The sequence below is a fragment of the Stegostoma tigrinum genome, chromosome 1, assembly GCF_030684315.1.
Source record: "Stegostoma tigrinum isolate sSteTig4 chromosome 1, sSteTig4.hap1, whole genome shotgun sequence".
Lineage (NCBI taxonomy): Eukaryota > Metazoa > Chordata > Chondrichthyes > Orectolobiformes > Stegostomatidae > Stegostoma > Stegostoma tigrinum.
The window spans coordinates 54,594,069-54,614,595 of NC_081354.1; the positions used below are offsets into that span (position 1 = coordinate 54,594,069).

The window sequence follows — 20,527 nt, forward strand, 5'->3', positions numbered from 1 at the left end:
CTCTTAGCATCTGATGTTCTGTGCATTGTGCGCGTTGGCTTGTCGTATGTCTGTTTTGTGTTTGTGCCATATGAATTTAATCAACTGGTTCTTTCAGTAGGATTGTTCTCTTCTCAGGATTTGTCCAATTTTCTTGATCCCTACTTCTAATACAATTTGAATGATTCTTCAAAAATAAATCTTTGAATGTAATAGATCTGACAAAGCCCAATCAAAATATTCTAATTATAATTTAGCCTCTTATTCAGATTGCAAGACTGCACATTCGGAATTTTCAACCTGTAGAAGTCATTAACGAATTTATTTACAGATTCTCCTGAAAGCTGAACTCCTGATAAAGCTCATCCATTTAAGAATTCTACTTGTTCCTAAGTGATTGGCAAAAGCTTTTTTAATTTAATTCGAAAGTGTCTGTATTTTTCATTTTCTAGTGATTATAACACCAGCTAGAGAACTACTGAAAAGTGTATTATTTTGTTGTTTTGGATTTGCAAGTTGTGTGTATTACTATGTGTTTTCTCCATACATACAATCAAATGTTGTGCTATGTTAGATCCAACTACGAATTTGAATCTGCTAAAATATTAATTAACACAAATGGAAAGGAATATATTTTGACTTTAAAACAGCTTAATTTCAATACTGTCTTAAATCTGGTCTTACATTCAGAAAGAGTATTTCTTGAATTACAGTATAGCTTGCCAGTATCTTCACAGCTTTTTCTTTATTTACCACATTACTTTGAAGTGTATCAAGTCTTTCCACTAAAACTTCTAAGTTGTATTTACAGGTTGCTCTGTAGAGATTTACTACATCTAATTTTAAGTCTTATTTCTGTTAATACACTTGTATTTTTAAAACTTAATGTCAAAAATTCTGTCTGCAGCAACATTCATCTAATAAAGTTAATAAAATTTTAAGCTTTTCAAAACGTGTAAGTAAATACTCCAGAAAAAAGTTCAGTATAATCTATCTGATCTTGAGAATCAGAAATGCAACATTATCTTTATTTTGCTTCTTCTTGGGATAACTGGTGTTTTTGTTTCCCTGTCAAAATGATGTATTGAAGTTCATTCCATCATTAAAACACATTCCGAATTTATAAAACTTTTCTTGCTGCTGTCTTAATCAACTTCAGTCGTGAGCTTATGATGTTCAAACTTGTTTTTGAAATTTGACTTCAACATAAATTCAAGTTATGGTTCTGTTTTAACTCTAGCACCTGAACCTTAGTGACCATTCACGACTGCAGCAAGGCTCGTTTTACTAGTAAATAACCCTGTGTTATTCTTATAGCATTTCAACCTGGGTATTCTGCTGTTCAAGCATGTTTCCTACGCTTTTCCCTTAGGGATTTAACTTACTGCTGGAATCCCCACTGTCTGTTTGCTGTACCACTAAACCCCGGCTCAAGTCTGCTCTTTTGTACCCAGTATAACTGACTGTAGCTCACGCTGGCTTCACTGCCATGTTCCTAGGTTTTCCTGTCGTCCCACTTCAGTGTACTCCGAATATGGCTTCCATGAGCCTGTACTAACTGGAGTGTGTTTAAACATATTCATGCTACCCACAGGCCACAGTTGAACCAATTTTCTTAATGTGATATCTGACTTAGCTGCAAAATCAAAAAAATCATCCTTTTAGTCAGATTCTTCTGGGCTCTCCTCACTGTTTGTCTCTTCTAAACTTCATATAACAGTACCTGTTGGTGCCACCATGCTACAATATGATGTGATCCCTATAGTTCGATCACTGGGGGCTTGTGGTTGGGGTCAAGTGCTGTCACTAATCCTACTTCCTATTCCAACCCAAAGGGCTGTTTAACAGTCTGTGGAGGACGATGGACAGTGAACAAGTCTCAGTAAAAGAGACGCTAGTATTAGATAAGGCACAGTTCAATACATCTTAGTAACTACATACCAGTTACATTTCACTCTTGGGCCCATTAGTTAATTTTAACAAGAGGGAGTGAAGTCAGGAATCTATCAGGAGGTTATGGCAGACTCCATTTGATTCTCCACCCAGAGACTGAGACATCAGACGGGGTAGAGCTCGGTGGAATTCAAATATTAACCGTTTTAGAATGATTACCTTATACAAAGTACATACCATTACATTCACGCGTCTCTCTTTTTCTTGAAATAGTAAATCAAAGTCATCCAAGATGTTATACGAGACTCCGTCACATTCATGTGATTTCAATAACAAGCCATCGTAGTACATTTTTGACCTGTCAGGTCTCATTCACATCTCCAAGGTCCTTCGGGTATGTGGGAGACATGGAGGTTGCTGAAGATAATTCTTCAGAGGAGCCTGGGATCCAGGACTCATGCACTAGCTTAGATAGTCACTTTGGGCAAATCTTCTGTTTCCATCATGTCTCACTCATTCAGTCAAAAGATGATGAGTCACACGAGCTGACTCTTCAGAGGATGTCTCTCCATATCTTCATCCAATTGGACAGTCTAAAGGACATTAACAGGCCTTTTGCTGAGTTCAAGCGCCTGGTAATGGACGGCCTGTCCCGTGACAGCAGCATTCTCATTCAGCAACACTATAAAGAACGGATGGCTGCTGCCAGAAGGACCAAAGTGCCAGGTAAGTTGCTTGTTGGAGGCCACATCTGGCAGTGGGGTGTGTAGGTCCAGTTTGCATCTTCCCACCTAGAACCTAAATTAAGTGGAAGCAGGACATGTACACTACCAGCATGCTAGTTCTGTTACGTTCCTGCCACCACAGGATGAGAAGATTCTGATCTTTAGTGTGACCAGTGAAGCAGATAGTGACACTTTGTAGCCAGGCAAGAGCAAATCATAATGTACAGTGCAGCAATGGAACGGTCACATCTGAGGGCACAGCTCTGCTTGGTCAGAAAGACTGAACAGGTCTACCTGAAGCATGAGGTGGTGATATCAGATTCCAATCAAATGAGGCCATGCACAGCTTCAACATTGCTCTAGGTGGTAGCAACTTGTCTGCCATGCTAAATAGGTTGACAGACATCCAATCGTAGCCTTACAAGGCTGCCCTGACAGTTAACAAAGTGTTAGCATGCATACAGAAGTATGGGTGGACCATGAGAAACACATTGCACAGAAGTTATTGGAGTTTGATTCCATAAAACGGCTTTCACATTTCAGCCACGGTATATCCGAGTCAGTGACACATGTACTGTCTAATCTCCAGATGATTGAGACTGTTGCTGCACAGGTAGCACTAGGGGAGAATGGTCTTTAGCAGGATATTTGCAAGCTCCAAAATGCAGAGGATTCTGGCAAAGAGTATTTCAGCAATCATACGAAATTGGAGCAGCCTGCCTCTGCCTCTACTGGTCACATAGGTTACACCACCTAGCAGCAGCAAGAAAAGGGCAAGAGTAAGGTTCTGTGGTTGCAAACAGGTGACTGCTACACTGTTGCTTGGACTGTTAGTTATTTACTCACATTGCATTTATGTCACTTTCAGCACATTCCTGTCTCATTTATTCTTGGCTTGTTCATTATAAGTAGCATTCAAGGTTGCTTTATGAATAATGTGAGAACATTATTTCACGGGAACCAACTGGAAGGATGCTGAAGGGGCGGTTCAAGAACTTACTGAATCAGATGCAGTGTGCAATGGTAGGAGTAAGGGTGATTTTTGCATCTTCTAGTTGTACTGTTGCAAACTGACTGAATCCCTCACTAATAACGTGATAATGTAAGCAGTTTCACTTTTTGGGAAGTAAACAACAAACTGCCTGGTTGCTGGTCCCCTCGGCTTTGCAACAGGTGACTGCTGCTGGCCAGCTTGGTCCTCAGAGGTCCAACCCAAAGCATCACAAAAAGTATATATCTTGGTGATACAGCAAAAAAGTGAAAAGAGCAAAAAATAATCCCTTAGCAAAATTACAATGGATAAGCCCTTGACACAAGCAGATATGATGGCAGAAGAGAATATTTAGTAGATTCTGTTTGAGATGCTTTAGTCCCTCAATGGACACAGTACAATTACCCTCAATCCTCTGGTAAGTTAAGGAAGCCATGAAAGCAGTGGACAGAATGTCAAGATGAAAATACTGCATTAATATCCCTCAGACAGTGATACCAAGAATGGAAATCCCCAACGGTATTTATTTTAAAAGCACGGCAAACAGTTCAACCTTGTGCAAAAGTTCATTTAATTCAGGGCTATGATAAAGAAGGGAACGTTGGCTCCCACTGCTTTGTATACGAAAATGAGAAAATTATATGCATCTTTCCTAGAGAACAGGATGAAGTCAATGTCTCAGTGAAGGAAACCGCATTGGCTATAACTGGATAGGTAAGAATTGATAAGATTAACAAAACCCAAAGGAGAAAAGGTCATCCAGGTGGAATGGGGTATATTTTAACAGTTTGAGTAAAAGGTCTCATGCAATGGTCATATGGTATATGAAGATGGGGTCAAGGTACCGAGTAAACTAAAAAAAAGGTAAACTTGGTCACTGCAGATCCATCCAGGTGTTATGCTTAACCTTACGTCAGGTCTCAGCTGGTGTATTATGTTCAACTCTGGGCACCACATTTTAGGAAGGATGCCAAGGCCTTCAGAAGGCTGTAGAAATGATCAGAATAATACCAGGCATGAGTAATTCCACAGGCTGGAGAAACTGAAGTTGAGGGAAGCATTCAAAATTATGAATGAGGAAGGAGAAACGGTTTTCTGTGGCAGAAAAGTGAAATAACCAGAGATGGCATGGGTTTTTTTTTCCCCCCAACTTGTGTTGTTAAAATTTAGAATAGACTGCCTGAAAGGATGGTGGTAGTAAACTTGACAGGAAATTTCAAACAGAAATTGCACAAACATTTGAAGAGTAAAGAAATATAGGGAATACAGGAAGCAGCAATGTTGAGAGATTAATTGGTTAGGTCTTTCAAAATTAAATGTTTAATCCACATTTTCTCTCATTTCTGTCACAAAACAAAAACATGCCTTCAATACGTAAAAATATGAATTCTAGTTAACTAGTGAAGTCTTAGCCAATAAATTCCATGATTCGTGAATATCAGTGAAGTATATGCTTGTAAACTGAAAATCTAAACACTATTCATTCCTACAGAAAAGAAAATAATCACTGTACACTGTGCTTTAAAGAATAGAGGTAAACTGTCAAGACTAAACAGGAGGAAAATGTTGGCTGGGATGGGATAGCAGCAGTAGACTGAGCAAGTAGTAGGAAGAATAAGCAAAGAAACACATTCATGAAAACAGAGGGAAGTGATAAGACAAGAAGATGCAAAGAAGGACTTACAAACAGGGGTATTATCGTAGAGATTTTTAAGAGCAGCTACAGCAAGACATGAAGAACAACGATAGAGCAAAAAAAATAGGAATTTAGGAAGCAAAGAACATACATGGGCTTGAAAGCCTAGAAGAGATTAATAAGATAAATTCATTAGCATATAAATTATGAAGCCAATACAATAGAGGTCAAGCTAGCTGAATGCCACAGTGATAGAGTGAAGTGTTTGAGAATGAGGAGGGAGACTGCAGCATTCAAAATAAATGGTGGAAGTGGTGTCAGAAAAGCTATGACCAAAGCAGAGTATAAAAATAATAAAGGCATAATGAAGTAAGAAAAATCTAGGAAAGTAGACCTTTGCAAAAATCATATTCAGAAAACAAAAATGTAATTAAAATGTACCAATTCCAGTAACTTAGGGTGCGAATATCTTCTAGCAATGCTGTAATGTGCCAGTGATTCTGCAGTATCAACAGCTATTTTTTTTAAAGCATTGGAGACAAATCAAATTTTAAATGCCAGTCACAGTCCAGTTAACTTGGTCACATTGCATGTTGTACAACTGAAGCCCCTACTTGGGGAAAAAACCCACAAATTTTCCTTTAGGTTTAAAATAAGGAAATAAATCAGTCCACAATATACTTTTGAAAATTAATACCTAAATTTAACCTCTAAACAGAGAAAGTCAAAAGCAAAGACAGTCAAAAATCTTTGCATCAGAGATAATGGGAACTGCAGATGCTGGAGAATCCAAGATAATAAAGTGTGAAGCTGGATGAACACAGCAGGCCAAGCAGCATCTCAGGAGCACAAAAGCTGACGTTTCGGGCCTAGACCCTTCATCAGAGAGGGGGAATGGGGTGGGGGTGGGGGGGTGGGGGGGGAGAAAGAGGTGGTAGACCGAAGATGGAGAGAAAAGAAGGATAGGTGGAGAGGAGAGTATAGGTGGGGAGGTGATAGGTCAGTCCAGGGAAGACAGACAGGTCAAGGAGGTGGGATGAGGTTAGTACGTAGGAGATGGAGGTGCGGCTTGGGTTGGGAGGAAGGGATGGGTGAGAGGAAGAACAGGTTAGGGAGGCAGAGACAGGCTGGACTGGTTTTGGCATGCAGTGGGTGGAGGGGAAGAGCTGGGCTGGTTGTATGTTGCAATAGGGGGAGGGGATGAAGTGGGCTGGTTTTGGGATGTGGTGGGGGAAGGGGAGATTTTGAAGCTGGTGAAGTCCACATTGATACCATTGGGCTGCAGGGTTCCCAAGCGGAATATGAGTTGCTGTTCCTGCAACCTTCGGGTGGCATCATTGTGGCACTGCAGGAGGTCCATGATGGGCATGTCATCTAAAGAATGGGAGGGGGAGTGGAAATGGTTTGCGACTGGGAGGTGCAATTGTTTATTGCGAACCGAGCGGAGGTGTTCTGCAAAGCGGTCCCCAAGCCTCCGCTTGGTTTCCCCAATGTAGAGGAAGCCACACCGGGTACAATGGGTACAGTATACCACATTGGCAGATGTGCAGGTAAACCGCTGCTTAATATGGCAAGTCATCTTGGGGCCTGGGATAGGGGTGAGGGAGGTGCTGTGGGGGCAAGTGTAGCATTTCCTGCGGTTGCAGGGGAAGGTGCCGGGGTGGTGGGGTTGGAGGGCAGTGCGGAGCGAACAAGGGAGTCACGGGGAGAGTGGTCTCTCTGGAAAGCAGACAAGGGTGGGGATGGAAAAATGTCTTGGGTGGTGGGGTCGGATTGTAGATGGCGGAAGTGTCGGAGGATGATGCGTTGTATCGGGAAGTTGGTGGGGTGGTGTGTGAGAACGAGGGGGATCCTCTTTGGGCGGTTGTGGCGGGGGCAGGGTGTGAGGGATGTGTTGCAGGAAATGCGGGAGACGCGGTCAAGGGCGTTCTCGACCACTGTGGGGGGGGGGCAAGTTGCCGTCCTTGAAGAACTTGGACATCTGGGATGTGCGGAAGTGGAATGCCTCATCGTGGGAGCAGATGCGGTGGAGGCGGAGGAATTGGGAATAGGGGATGGAATTTTTGCAGGAGGGTGGGTGGGAGGAGGTGTAGCCTAGGTAAGCTGTGGGAGTCGGTGGGCTTGAAATGGACATCAGTTACAAGCTGGATGCCTGAGATGGAGACTGAGAGGTCCAGTAAGGTGAGGGATGTGCTGGAGATGGCCCAGGTGAAGTGAAGGTTGGGGTGGAAGGTGTTGGTGAAGTGGATGAACTGTTCGAGCTCCTCTTTGCTACTGCCCAACTATCTGAAACATACAATCCGTGATATCAATGGCATAGCTTGCTAACTGATATGGTGTTTTTTGTCACGAATGGTGAGTTTGTGGGGAGGGGTGTAGGAAGAGAAGAAGAAAAGGGGCAAACTATTAATTTACAAAACTTTGCAAGCACAATCTGCAATAACACCCCCTCAATAAAAAGGTACATGTATCTGGGCAGGGATGCCCAAGGGATGACTTCTTCAGCCCACTCCAGAAAATTGACAACATCCTGTGGCAATTCAACAATTTCTCCAACTCCCACGTATAGAGAATACAATTAAAAGAAACGTCAAATATGCAGGGAAACAATTTAAAAGCAATCACATACAACTTTAAACTCCAATCCAAGGAGAAAATTTTTTCAGATGTGCATTTTCAGAAACAGAACCTCAATACACCAAAATTCATTGAATTTAACTTTGGTTTTGAGTGTTTTTGAAGCCTAAAAAATTGACTAATGCTGAATATTACCAATAAACAATCAAGAGACTCAATAACCAATATTTGATTTTATTTTCAAATGCAAAAATGCTTGCATTTATTAATTTCAGATTTGAAATTTAACTGTGGAATACATCACCAACTGAATACTAATAAAAGCTTGAGCAGACTGGCCTCATTCGTTAGAATACACTGATGGCTAAAATTTAAAAAAGCTCAGATAAAATCCATGAGGGTTATGTACAAGAAACATCAAGAGACGGCTAACCAATATTCCCTAGAAATAAGCTCCCAGTGGAGACTCTGCTCTTCATTAGCCTTCTCCAATATATTTCAGAACTATTTCCAATGCAGAGTTTAGTTTCTACTCTTATATTTTCAGCAAGTATTTCTTTAAAACAGAAATATTGATAATCAGTTCCTAAAAAGCACATACCTTCAAAAGAGATTCGCTGTCAGCAGCTCGGAGAAGAGGATGCAACCACAAGTTGTTTTTTAAACTATATTTTCCAAAGATTAAAAATATGATAGAAATTCTCAACAGAAATGAAGGCATAAGCTACAATTCAGAAAAGAAATCTAAGCAACGAGTTTGGGAGTTTATGGTTAAAATTCTGGTTAGTTTATCAAAATCTAAGACAGACACATTAATAATGTAATAAGTGATACATCTGCACAACCCACAACAGGCAAACACATTTGTTTTCCTTCAATTTAAACAGAAAAGCACAACTCTGGAAGTCAGGTATCAATTAATACAATATACAGATCAGTACAGCCTCATTCAAATGATGTAATTCTACTCAATTTAATACATTAACTACACACAACAGTGCACGCACTCCCAAGACATGATTGCAACTCATCTTTTTTTCTCTCTCCAAGTGAAACAAAACCTTTTCAGATCCCCACAGTACAAGTGGTGAAACTCGGAATTACATGATTTTTTTTTTTAAACAAGACTACAAGTGCTGACTCAAAACCATTTCTCCAGGTGGGATCTAAAGTACCCCAAGGGTAGCCCCCATCCCTACTTTCTTCCCACAGAACACACCTACCTCTCCATCGTTCACACCTGCTTCCTGGTTTAATGTAAAAACATGAATTAATAAACCATCACCTTGGTGTGTTGGAAAATTATTCGCTGTCTCCTCCCACTTTGCTTTACCCTGACGTGTTTGAAAAGCAATGGGCCAACCCAACACAAAACAAAAAATGCTGCTCTTAAAAACAAAAAAAAAGCCTTGAAAGAGAAAACATTACTACTAACTTGTAAGTGCAACAGCAAGTCAGATGTACAGGGCAATACATATATAAAGAATGCCAATCAACACGTCCCCTCTCCCCACATCAGGCAGCCTGGATTTGGTATGTGTCAAACAATTTGCTCAGGCTCTTGTAACAAAATGCTCTCCTTGCACAAAAAGAAAGCTACTAAAAAAAAAATTGACAGAAAAGAAATTGTGAACAATGTGAAATGCTGAAGCGATAACTTATTACATGATTTATATTTTTTAAAAGCCCAAACATAGCAAATAAAAATATTCCACTAAAAATGTGTAATTTAGAGCAATTAATCACTTAAATACTGCTTGTTGAATCAATACTCTGAAGTAATCCTTAATTGGATAGGAAGGACTACATTAAGGAGAAAGCAGCAACTGCTCTAACAGTCCATTCTGAACCCCTGAATAGGCATGTATAAATTCTATCTCCACCTCTGGGCCAAAAGGTCCAGGTTCAAGTCCCATGTGTCCTGGAGATGTTTAATAAACTGTCCGTATAGGTTGACGAAAAATATTAAACTAAAAGTTGAAATAAGAATAATGAAAAATAAGAAGTTGTTAGAAATATCTATCTGAAAGTTTCAGAATAGAGTAAAAGTACTATACAATTTATTGTGCATTAATATTCTTCGAGCTGTCAATCATTCATTTCTACCTCAATGTTACCTAAAAACTATTCAAATATATTGTTGAGTTGTGACTAATTCACAACTACATTCCAGAATACAATTTACAGTTGATAAAAACACAGCCTGCTAGACTAAGAGCCAGCTGAATTCAGTGATCTTGGAATTCATTTGTTAAATCTCAGCAGCACAGGAAATACTAAAGATTAAAGCACAGAACAAGAATAGGGAAAATGGCAATTTTAAAAAGGAGACAAGAAAAACTTAGACAGGTATTTCATTTTTTTGATAAGAGAATCAACCTGTATTACTCTCGCATTTGTCTTTGCTTGCCAGCAGATGAATTTCAGCAAAAAAATAGTCACTTGCAAATGTCTGGCATGATGCCTTTCCTTCAGGTTATTGAGCCAAAATCCCGGAACTCTTTGCTTTACAGCACTGCATGCCTACATACAGAAAATGGACTGCAACAGCTCAAGGATGTAGCTCACCACAACCTTCATCAGGGCAACTAGGGATGGGTGATAAATGCTGGCCTAGCCAGTAATGCTCACATTCAAAAAATGAATAAAAAGAAATTTAAAAACTCTAGCAAGAGCTGCTAAAAACTCCGTGGCCATCACTTAAAGTGTGGAGCCGGATGAACACAGCAGGCCAAGCAGCATCTCAGGAGCCCAAAAGCTGACATTTCAGGCTTAGACGCTTCATCAGAAAAATGCTGCTTGGCCTGCTGTGTTCATCCAGCTCCACACTTTGTTATCTCGGATTCTCCAGCATCTGCAGCTCCCATTATCTCTGGCTATCATTTAGCTGACAGGGCAGCAATCCCGAACAATGAAATTAGGGAGAGTGAAACTTCATTCAGCAGGTCCAGGATCGAAGTTTGGTAGGGCTGCACCTGCAGATTTTGGGTGTTTTCACTCTCAAGACAAGGTAAATCAGATTTGGGTGCATTGGAGTCAGCCACAGAAGGAGTTCACTGAATAGTATCTATTGCCACAGGGCTGGAGGTGAATAAAACTATTTTTTTGAAACGACTTCCTCATACCTTGGAGATGGTAAGAACTGCCAATGCTGGGGTCGGAGACAACACAGTGTGGAGCTGGAGGAGCACAGCAGGCCTGCTGAATTGTAGGAGTAAGACAACAGAGAGTACTAACATGGCTGTAAAACGGTAAAATGTTTTGAGGCACTTTAGGGAGACACAATCAGAAAAACACAAATCAAAGTGGTCTTGGTTAAATAATTGTGTTTTAAAGAGGGCCCCAAAAAGGTGAATTTAATAAGTAAGCCTTAGAAGCTAAGGTCAAAGCACTAATGGTGGGAAGAGGGGTGTAGACAGCCTGAATGAGCATTGGAATAAGTGAAGCCGGAAGATGAAAAATATATGGTTGAAGATTGCAATGGTAGGTGGGCACATTCAGACAATCCTAAGTAACAAAGTAGGTAGATTTGCACTGCAGCAACTAGAAGCTTAGTTTGGACTCAAACAGACTCTGAAGATTACTTCAATCGTAATGATCAGCTGAGTTGTGATCCAGCAATGCATAAGTTAGGCAGCATTGGAACTGAAGAGGTGAAGGTGGTACAAGCTGGTAAAGTGAACGCGTTTTATGGCCAACAAGGACACTGAAGGTGGAGGAGGGAGGTGCTTTAGCAGATTAACAACTGCAAATGGATCCTCATGAGAAGAGTTGCATTTTACTGTTACTGTCCTGGTTCAATAACTGGACACCGCAAACAATTTTCAGCAAAATCTAAATTCTTGTCCTTAATGGAAAGTGGGCAAAGGAAGAACCATTAAGTTTAGTACACAAGTAACAGCCATACAAGAAAAATGTGTAAAATAGCATACCAAATAGGTAGTAATGAAAACAGAGAAAGAAAGAAAGAATAAAATGGTAAGAACAAAGTCAAACCAGGAATAAAAATACAGAAAGGATTTGCTTAGGATTGCATTCAAAGTGTACATTCCAGTCAGCTTATTTACAACAAATCACTTCAATTGCCCATCTTTAATATGTTTTTGGGGTGGGGGTAGAAAACAAAGGCAAGTAAGAGAATGCAGCAGTATTTACCATGGTGTGCTTCTGTGGCAGGAGCCGGTGATGCAGAGGATGAAACTGGTGGATCAACTGAAGAAGGTGGCCTCCTTGCAAGAGGTGCCCCAATGGCTGGAAATGTTGCTACTTTCGCTCTGTCAGGTTGATAGCTTTGGTTGATATGATGGGGCCTTGAAAGGGGTGGACCTAAATGCAGAACAGAGTTTGACTGCAAACAACTGTATGACAGTATCCAGTTGAGACATAGTAATAAATATCCAAAACAGAATACTGGGGGGAAAAAAAAACAAAATTCCAGAAGACCATCAATCATAAGAACAAACTAATGGCCCCAATTTCCAATATTCCACACTGTTTGTCTCCCTACATTATAGGCTCGAACAAATCTTGCAAGGTTGGGCTAATTTAAATGCTAATGATGAACTCCCAGGTGGGCTCGGGTGGTTGGGGACAAGGAGCAGTAAGAAATTGTTCCATCCTTGCTAAAGCAAGGTTTTAATTTCTCTTGGCACTGGGTTAAGTGTTTTAATTAAAATATCACTTAAGGTTGTCACATTGAATGCAATTCGTTGCCCTGATCAATTACTGTGGAGAATGAATATACGTAAAAGAGAAAAGTGGCAAACAGCAGAAGCAGCTGTTCCACCAAATCTGTTCCATAATGGTGCTGCATTTAAGCATCATCACCTGCTCCCACCAATGAGTAGCCATATCAATTTCCATTAGTTTTCAAACTTTGTTTTTTTGTCTAAGTCAATTCACAGGAAAGAGAGAAATTTAGGGAATTCAGAAGGTGACAGAAATGAGGGTTAGGAACTACAGGCAGCACGAGGAATCTCATACAACATGCCACAAATTCCCTGGGCTCAAACTCAGCTGGGAAATCTTCAACTCTTTTCTGCTTTGCTACAATAAACCTGCAATAACTGCACAAGTTCACAATTTGTTCCAAAGGTTCCAGCCTCTCTATACATAGAACCCAGTTCTGTTTAAATAACTGATGTACATGTCCTCCGGTTCTCAACTAATATAATTCAAATTATCTAGCATCACAGACATGTCTAGTCCCATCATTAATTTTAAACAAGAGCAATTAATTATTGTTAAAATGTCTAATTTTCAGACAAATCATGCTTTAAAAGGTTAATTGCAGAAATTATATAAACAATCTGATTTTTTTCAAATGCCTTTCATGCTTTGTTCTGAAATACATACTAACTTTCCACTTGTTTTGTGAAATTCAACACATAAAATTATTTCAGTTTAGCCGCTAATAGACCCTATAGTGCCCACCCACAGTTCCCATACTTCCAAGCAATGGACAATGTCTGGACAGGCCATAAGAAAGCAAAGAATGGAGTCTATCAGTGAGGGAACAATAGAATTGGCCACTCGATAAATTAAGAATGTAAAAATAGATCAACAGCAGGGGAAGCACTAAATGAATATTTTTCAACAGTATTCACTCTAGAAAACGACAATGTTGTCGAGAATACTGAGATACAGGTTACCAGACAAGGTGGGATTGAGGTTCACAAGGAAGAGGTATTAGAAATCCTTCGGAGAGCGAAGATAGACAAGTCCCCTGGGCCGGATGGGATTTATCCTAGGATCCTCTGGGAAGCCAGGGAGGAGATTGCCGAGCCTTTGGCATTGATCTTTAACTCGTCATTGTCTACAGGAATAGTGCCAAATGACTGAAGGATAGCAAATGTGGTTCCCCTGCTCAAGAAGGGGAGTACAGACAACCCTGGTAATTATAGGCCAGTGAACCTTACCTCAGTTGTTGGTAAAGTGTTGGAAAAGGTTATAAGGGATAGGATTTATAATCATCACGAAAAGAATAAATTGATTAGGGATAGTCAGCACGGTTTTGTGAAGGGAAGGTTGTGCCTCACAAGCCTTATTGAGTTCTTGGAGAAGGTGACCAAACAGGTAGATGAGAGTAAACCGGTTGATGTGGTGTATGTGGATTTCAGCAAGGCGTTCGATAAGGTTCCCCACAATAGGCTATTGCACAAAATGCAGAGGAATGGAATTGTGGGAGATATAGCAGTTTGCATCAGAAATTGGCTTGCTGAAAGAAGACAGAGGGTGGTAGTTGATGGGAAACGTTCATCCTGGAGACCAGTTACTAGTGGTGTACCGCAAGGGTCGGTGTTGGGTCCACTGCTGTTTGTCATTTTTATAAATGACCTGGATGAGGGCGTAGAAGGATGGGTTAGTAAATTTGCAGACGACACTAAGGTCGGTGGAGTTGTGGATAGTGACGAAGGATGCTGTAGGTTGCAGAGAGACATAGATAAGCTGCAGAGCTGGGCTGAGAGGTGGCAAATGGAGTTTAATGCAGACAAGTGTGAGGTGATCCACTTTGGTAGGAATAACTGGAAGGCAAAGTACTGGGCTAATGGTAAGATTCTTAGTAGTGTAGATGAGCAGAGAGATCTCGGGTTATGCTACAGCTGTACAAAACTCTAGTGCGGCCGCACTTGGAGTATTGCGTACAGTTCTGGTCACTGCATTATAAGTAGGATGTGGAAGCTTTGGAAAGGGTGCAGAGGAGATTTACTAGGATGTTGCCTGGTATGGAGGGAAGGTCTTACGAGGAAAGGCTGAGGGACTCGAGGCTGTTTTCGTTAGAGAGAAGTAGGTTGAGAGGTGACTTAATTGAAACATATTAAATAATAGATGGTTAGATAGGGTGGAAAGGGAGAGCCTTTTTCCTAGGATGGTGATGGCGAGCACGAGGGGGTATAGCTTTAAATTGAGGGCTGAAAGATATAGGACAGATGTCAGAGGTAGTTTCTTTACTCAGAGTAGTAAGGAATGGAATGCTTTGCCTGCAACAGTAGTAGATTCGTCAACTTTACGTACATTTAAGTTGTCATTGGATAAGCATATGGACGTACATGGAATAGTGTAGGTTAGATGGGCTTGAGATCGGTATGACAGGTCGGCACAACAGCGAGGGCCGAAGGGCCTGTACTGTGCTGTAATGTTCTTTGTTTTATGTTACTTGGCCCCATGAGCCTACTCCACTATTCAAAACGACAAAGGCTAATGTGACTGTGGCCTTAACTCCATTTTCCTGACTGCCTTCCATGACCCTGGACTCTCACGTAGTTCCAAAATCTGTCACAGCCGTTGAATATATTCAATAGCCCAGCCTCCACTAGTGCTGAGAGTTTCCTGATTTCTGTCTCCCTTGTTGTTAGTTGGGCTCAAATGCAGCAGGTTGCACTGGCTGAGGGAGAGGAATGGAAAGTGGCAAAGAACAATTATTTAACTTTTTGCTTAAACATTTTGCCCTATCTTAAAACTAGAAATAGCTCTGTCAAGGGTAAAATATTGAAAAAAACACAGCCAATGTTGACCAATATTTAACCGAACAATCATAAATAAAGAACAAAACGAACAAGAAGCAAAGGCCTTGAGACTGTTAAGGTCAAAGTGAACAATTTAAGATGCAAGAGTTGTTAATTTAGCAGATCACACATGCTAAATGCAGTAATTGTACCTAATTAACCAATACCAGACACTATAGTGGCTTCAGCTTTAGAATAAAGGGAAAAGGAAATCAACCATGATTTCTGCTGAGGATCTCTATCCAGTTATCCATTCCACTGTTTTAGGTAGATATCCTGCATCTAACACCCTACGACAGCTCCTGTGTGTTTAAAACTCTCTGCTGTGGAGTAATACAGGATGAGAGGCCACAGTTTTAGGATAAGGGGTAGCAACTTTGACTGAGATAAGGGGAAATTACTTCTCTCAAAGGATTGTAAAATTATGGAATTCATTACCCCAGAGTGTGGAAGATGGCACAACACTAAGCAAATCTAAGGTCCTGCTAGACCGAGTGAAGGAAAATGGGGTTGCGGCCAAGATGACATCAATCATGTTCGCATAGGAATTTTTTTTTTTTTTTGGGGGGGGGGGGGGGGAGAGAAGAGAATAGACTTGAGAGGTTGGATTGTCTACTCCTAGTTCTTACGTTCTAATGAAGTGCCTTTCATCTTACTACTTCTTTAACGTGGTTTAAGTGGTTGCCTACTTTATTGTCAAGTAGAAAACAATACAGGCAAAGGCATTGTATAACAACTTAAAGAATGAATGTTCTTAAAACACAAATTTATTCCTTTTCAACAAAATTAATTTAATAGAAAGCAAATTGTAACAAGAGTTCAGGATGTATTTTTGTTTTTTGTGTTAAAACAACTAGGTTCAAAGCTACTGATTTAACAAAATATAAATCAATGTCATTTTTTAAAAAAAATCACTTTGAAACTAATAAAATACTTGAATAACTAAGGATAATGTATAAATTTTAGGGATTATTTAATAGATTTGTCACAGAAAGTATAATGCATAGGGTTATTGATTAAACTCAAACAAAAATGCACCATGTATTGCATCTCTTATTCACTGCTTTGGGGGAAAGAAAACAAAAATATCCCCTACCTGCACTTGTCGGGCTATTTGCAGAGGAAGCAACAGCAGGCGGATTGATAACAGGCCCTGCTGATGTTGTCATCAAAGCTCTTGGTAAGGGTTGCCATGATGCAGCAACATCACCAGCAGGATAAGGCTGAAAAGATGCTTGAATGGGTCTCTGGCCAGTTTCTGGCAATGGTTTCACATGACTGGATAAGACACCAACTAAAGGCTGAGCCGTAGCAGAATGAGTAGTCTGTGAGGTTAAATGAGTATTATACTGGGTATTGAAAGCAGGCATTGTATGATACGAGAAACCAGGATAAGAAGAACTGGGAGGAATACCCTGAGCAGTACTCTGAGAAGGTACATTATAGTGGACTTGACCAGGATAGTGTCCACCACTTGGAACATAACCAACTTGCGGAGGAGTGCTTAAAAACACCGGGTCGAACTGAGGGCCGGCAGCGACCAAATTAGGACCCAAGGGAAGTGCATTGTGCATCTGACCAGGTCCTTGAGGAGTACCCAATGATGTCGGACATAAAGGTGGTCTGACGATGTTGTGGGCAGGTGCCTGGTAGTTATTCTGGTAGTAAGTAAAGTTGTATAGTCCAGCTGTGGGAGCAAGTGGTGCTTTACTTGGCACTTGCTGATGACATTCTGGAGCAGTACTGCTGTTCTGCAGAGGTGCTCCATGTCCAGTCGAGAGAGGCTGCTGCATAGACAACAAATTCAGTGTGGAGCCTGAAACGAAAAGGAAATATAACTATAGCAAATGCTCATGAAATAATCAGTTAAGTTACATATGGTTATTTGACAGAAACAGTACCTTGGAAAAATAATTCAACACTGCGTTTGTATTTTTAACCATGGTACACCCAATAGTGACAGTTATTACTCCCTAAGTTACAGCTCCCAAATGTTGACTACATACCACAGCATTCCAAAATAATTTGTTGCTCAAGTCAGCAATCATTTGTGGCACAGTGATAGCACTCCTGCCTTTGAATTAAGGTTTTCAGTTCAAGCCCAGAGATTGAAGATTTGGGCACATAATCTATCTCAGCTGACAATCCAGTGCAATACTGAAGTAGCACTAAACTGTTGGAGACATCATGTTTTGGACAAGGTGTTAGACCAAGGCTACACGTGCACCTGCTGGTGCTTACAGAAATGCCATTGTATTATTCAAGGAAAAGCAGGGATTTTCCACCTTGCCTTGAGCAATATTTATCTCTCAAAAAACACCCATCAAAATCAAATAATTTGTTTGTTACTTCATCACGTTCTGAACCAAGGTCTGTGCAACATTCCTTACAATCCAGTTCTTTGGGATGTTTTGACGTTATGAATTGTATTCTACAACAATCTGTCTTTGCTTCTCCTTTACGTTAGTGATAAAAGCCACCATGTCAATGCAACAATATCTTAAAATTAATTTAGATCTTCATTCCCTGCAACTATCCAACTGCAACATCTCTAATTAAAAACAAAATGCGAGAACCTGATTTCAGAAGCAAAAACTGCAGAGGACTTGTACACTTAGTCCGGAAACCAACAGGACTGCATTCTGGTCCTAAAGCAAATCTATTTCTTGACTGCAAACAAAATATTCTGGATGCTGGAAATCTGAAATTAGAACGGAAAATGGTGGAGAAACTCTGCAGATTTGGCAATATCTGTGATACCGCTTATGAAGATTAATTATTGGACATGAAGTATTGATTTTAATTCTCTTTCTCTGCAGACACTGCCAGATCTGCCGAGTTTCTGCAGCATATTTTACTTTTGCTTTAGATTCCCAGCATGTTTTCAAATTTCTTTCTTCACTTCAACCTTTGGTCAGACTACTAAATTTAAGAAATGATTCTGAGTTTAAGAAAGGGCTACATAATGGCTTTATAAAAATATTATGAAATTAATTACATTTTATAGAAACAGCCCTTGCAAACTCTTTTCCTGATCAAAAGGATTAAAGAAACTGGACAGCATAAAGCCATTATTTGTTCAGGAGTGCACAAGCCTGCTTGTAAGACTTTCCAGGCTGTTACTATAGCATCTCATGAACCTTATCTACGTAAACTAGCCGAGTAAGACTAATATGACAGCTAACAAGAGATAAGCTGAAGGCTAACCATATCAGTTAGAAGCTTAAAGGGGAAATATTTTGGGTATGTGCCCCTTACTAAATGTACAGATGAATGGAAGATGTAACTGAATGAGTGAGTGATTGGTGTGAAATACCCACCAGGTGTTAAAAATGAAGTACATAAAGAAGCAGAGACAGTAGGAACTGCAGATGGTGGAGAATCTGAGATAACAAGGCGTAGAGCTGGATGAACAGAACAGGCCAAGCAGCATCAGAAAAGCAAGAAGGCTGACGTTTCAGGCCTAGACACGAAACGTCAGCCTTCCTGCTCCTCTGATGCTGCTTGGCCTGCTGTGTTCATCCAGCTCCACACCTTGTTATCTTACATAAAGAAGCAATAGGGCATTTGTGGCACAGTGGTAATGCTCCTACATCTTGGCCAGAAGACTAGTTCAAAATCCACCTGATCCACAGTCATGTCATGACTTGTGTGAGCATGTTGATGAAAAATATAAAGACGCAATCAAGAAGCAAAGAGCACAGGGTGAAGGAAAAAGGCTTTTTAGGGTTTCCAGCTTCAGTTTAACATCAGCCTAAAGTTGAGGAAGGGATCATTATGCCGGCATTAGAAAGAAGGCCCTTCTGTGTCCAATTTGTGATCAATAAATGTGCATAATTCTCAGGTCACATGTTTTCTATGTTTAATCTGCTTGTATTATATTTGAACTGTTGCTTCTCAAAAAACTACTTTAAGCCACTTGTGACTCAAATTCTTTTGATCAGCCTGTTACTACAGACTAAATTGTTTCAGTGTGTCTGGAGCGAGAAAACAAGGTTAAGGAGTTAGAGGCCATGATTTATTTGCTTTGTGAAAACTAAGTTGTTTTGATCAGAAGAGACCAAAAAACATTGAGTGAAGCCAGAACAACATCAGCGTTGACACTTCACTGGAACAGTTGATAGAGAGGCTGTTTTAGCAAATAGGCATACCTGGGGAGAAAGACATCCTAAGAATTTTCACGTAGGATGGAGGACAAGTCTCAGAATCAGATCATTCAGGCCAAATAGTCCATGCCAGAGTTTCTACTCCACTCAAGCCTCCTCCCATCTTTCCTCATCGAAATCAACAATTATCCATTTGCTTCTCCCTCAAATATAAGCATCCTTTCAAATGCTATTCACTTTAATCACTCCCTCTGGTAGCAGGTTCCATACTCTTATCACTATGTATAGAAATTTTTTCTCAGTTGGATTTTGTAGTGACTATTGATGACCTCCAGTCATGCTCCTTCTCCACAAGGAGGACACATTTGCTTATCTCTGACACAACTCTTTATAATTTAAAAACCTCTATTAGTTCACTCTTCAACCTGTTTTCTAACAGTGAAGAGAACCAACCTGCCAAACATTGCCTGATGTGTCGACCCATATATTTCTGGTACCATCTTCGTAAATCTTTTCCCCACCTTCTCTAGTGCCTATATATTCTTTCCATATTACAGTGATCAGAATGGCATGCAGTATTCATACGGTCTAAGATGCGATACAAGTTAAGCCCAAATCTTTCTGTTCGATTCTATCCCTATGTATATAATGCCTCATGCTTGGTTTGGGCTCTCTTTCTCAAACACCTCTAGCCTCTAGTTAATAGAGAACTAGATATCTACACCACAAAAAGCAGAGTCTGGAATGAGCTGCATCAGGATCTGTTTGGGAGTAGATGCACACCAGCACTGCTCAAGCACCCACTAACGTCAGGATAGCAACTACTGAAGCATCGGGCCTAGACCCTTCATCAGAAAAGGGGCATGGGGAGAGGATTCTGAAATAAGTGGGTTGGGGGGGGGGGGGGGGGGGGGGAGAGAGAGAGAAGAAGAGGCGTGGACCAAAGATGGATAGAGGAGAAGATAGGTGGAGAGGAGAGTATGGGTGGGGAGGTAAAGAGGGAATAGGTCAGTCCGGGCAGGACGGACAGGTCAAGGGGGCAGGATGGTAGGTAGGAAATGGAGGTGCAGCTTGAGGTGGGACGGGGGGGATAGGTGAGAGGAAGAACAGGTTAG

The 20,527-nt window shown here is 40.6% G+C and overlaps 1 protein-coding gene across 4 annotated transcripts in view; it reads right to left on the minus strand.

The window, feature by feature from the left end:
* The window catches only part of LOC125452572 (protein transport protein Sec24B), a 116,635-nt gene that overhangs the window by 74,047 nt on the left and 22,061 nt on the right, over positions 1–20,527 (minus strand). For all 4 annotated transcript variants that reach the window (XM_059645594.1, XM_059645592.1, XM_059645586.1 and 1 more), the window contains 2 exons: positions 16,403–17,122; positions 11,957–12,127 (listed from right to left, as the gene is read on the minus strand). In XM_059645594.1, the coding sequence (XP_059501577.1) occupies positions 11,957–12,127; positions 16,403–17,099 (868 nt within the window). In that variant the 5' untranslated portion in view covers positions 17,100–17,122. The remainder of the gene's footprint in view (positions 1–11,956; positions 12,128–16,402; positions 17,123–20,527) is intronic.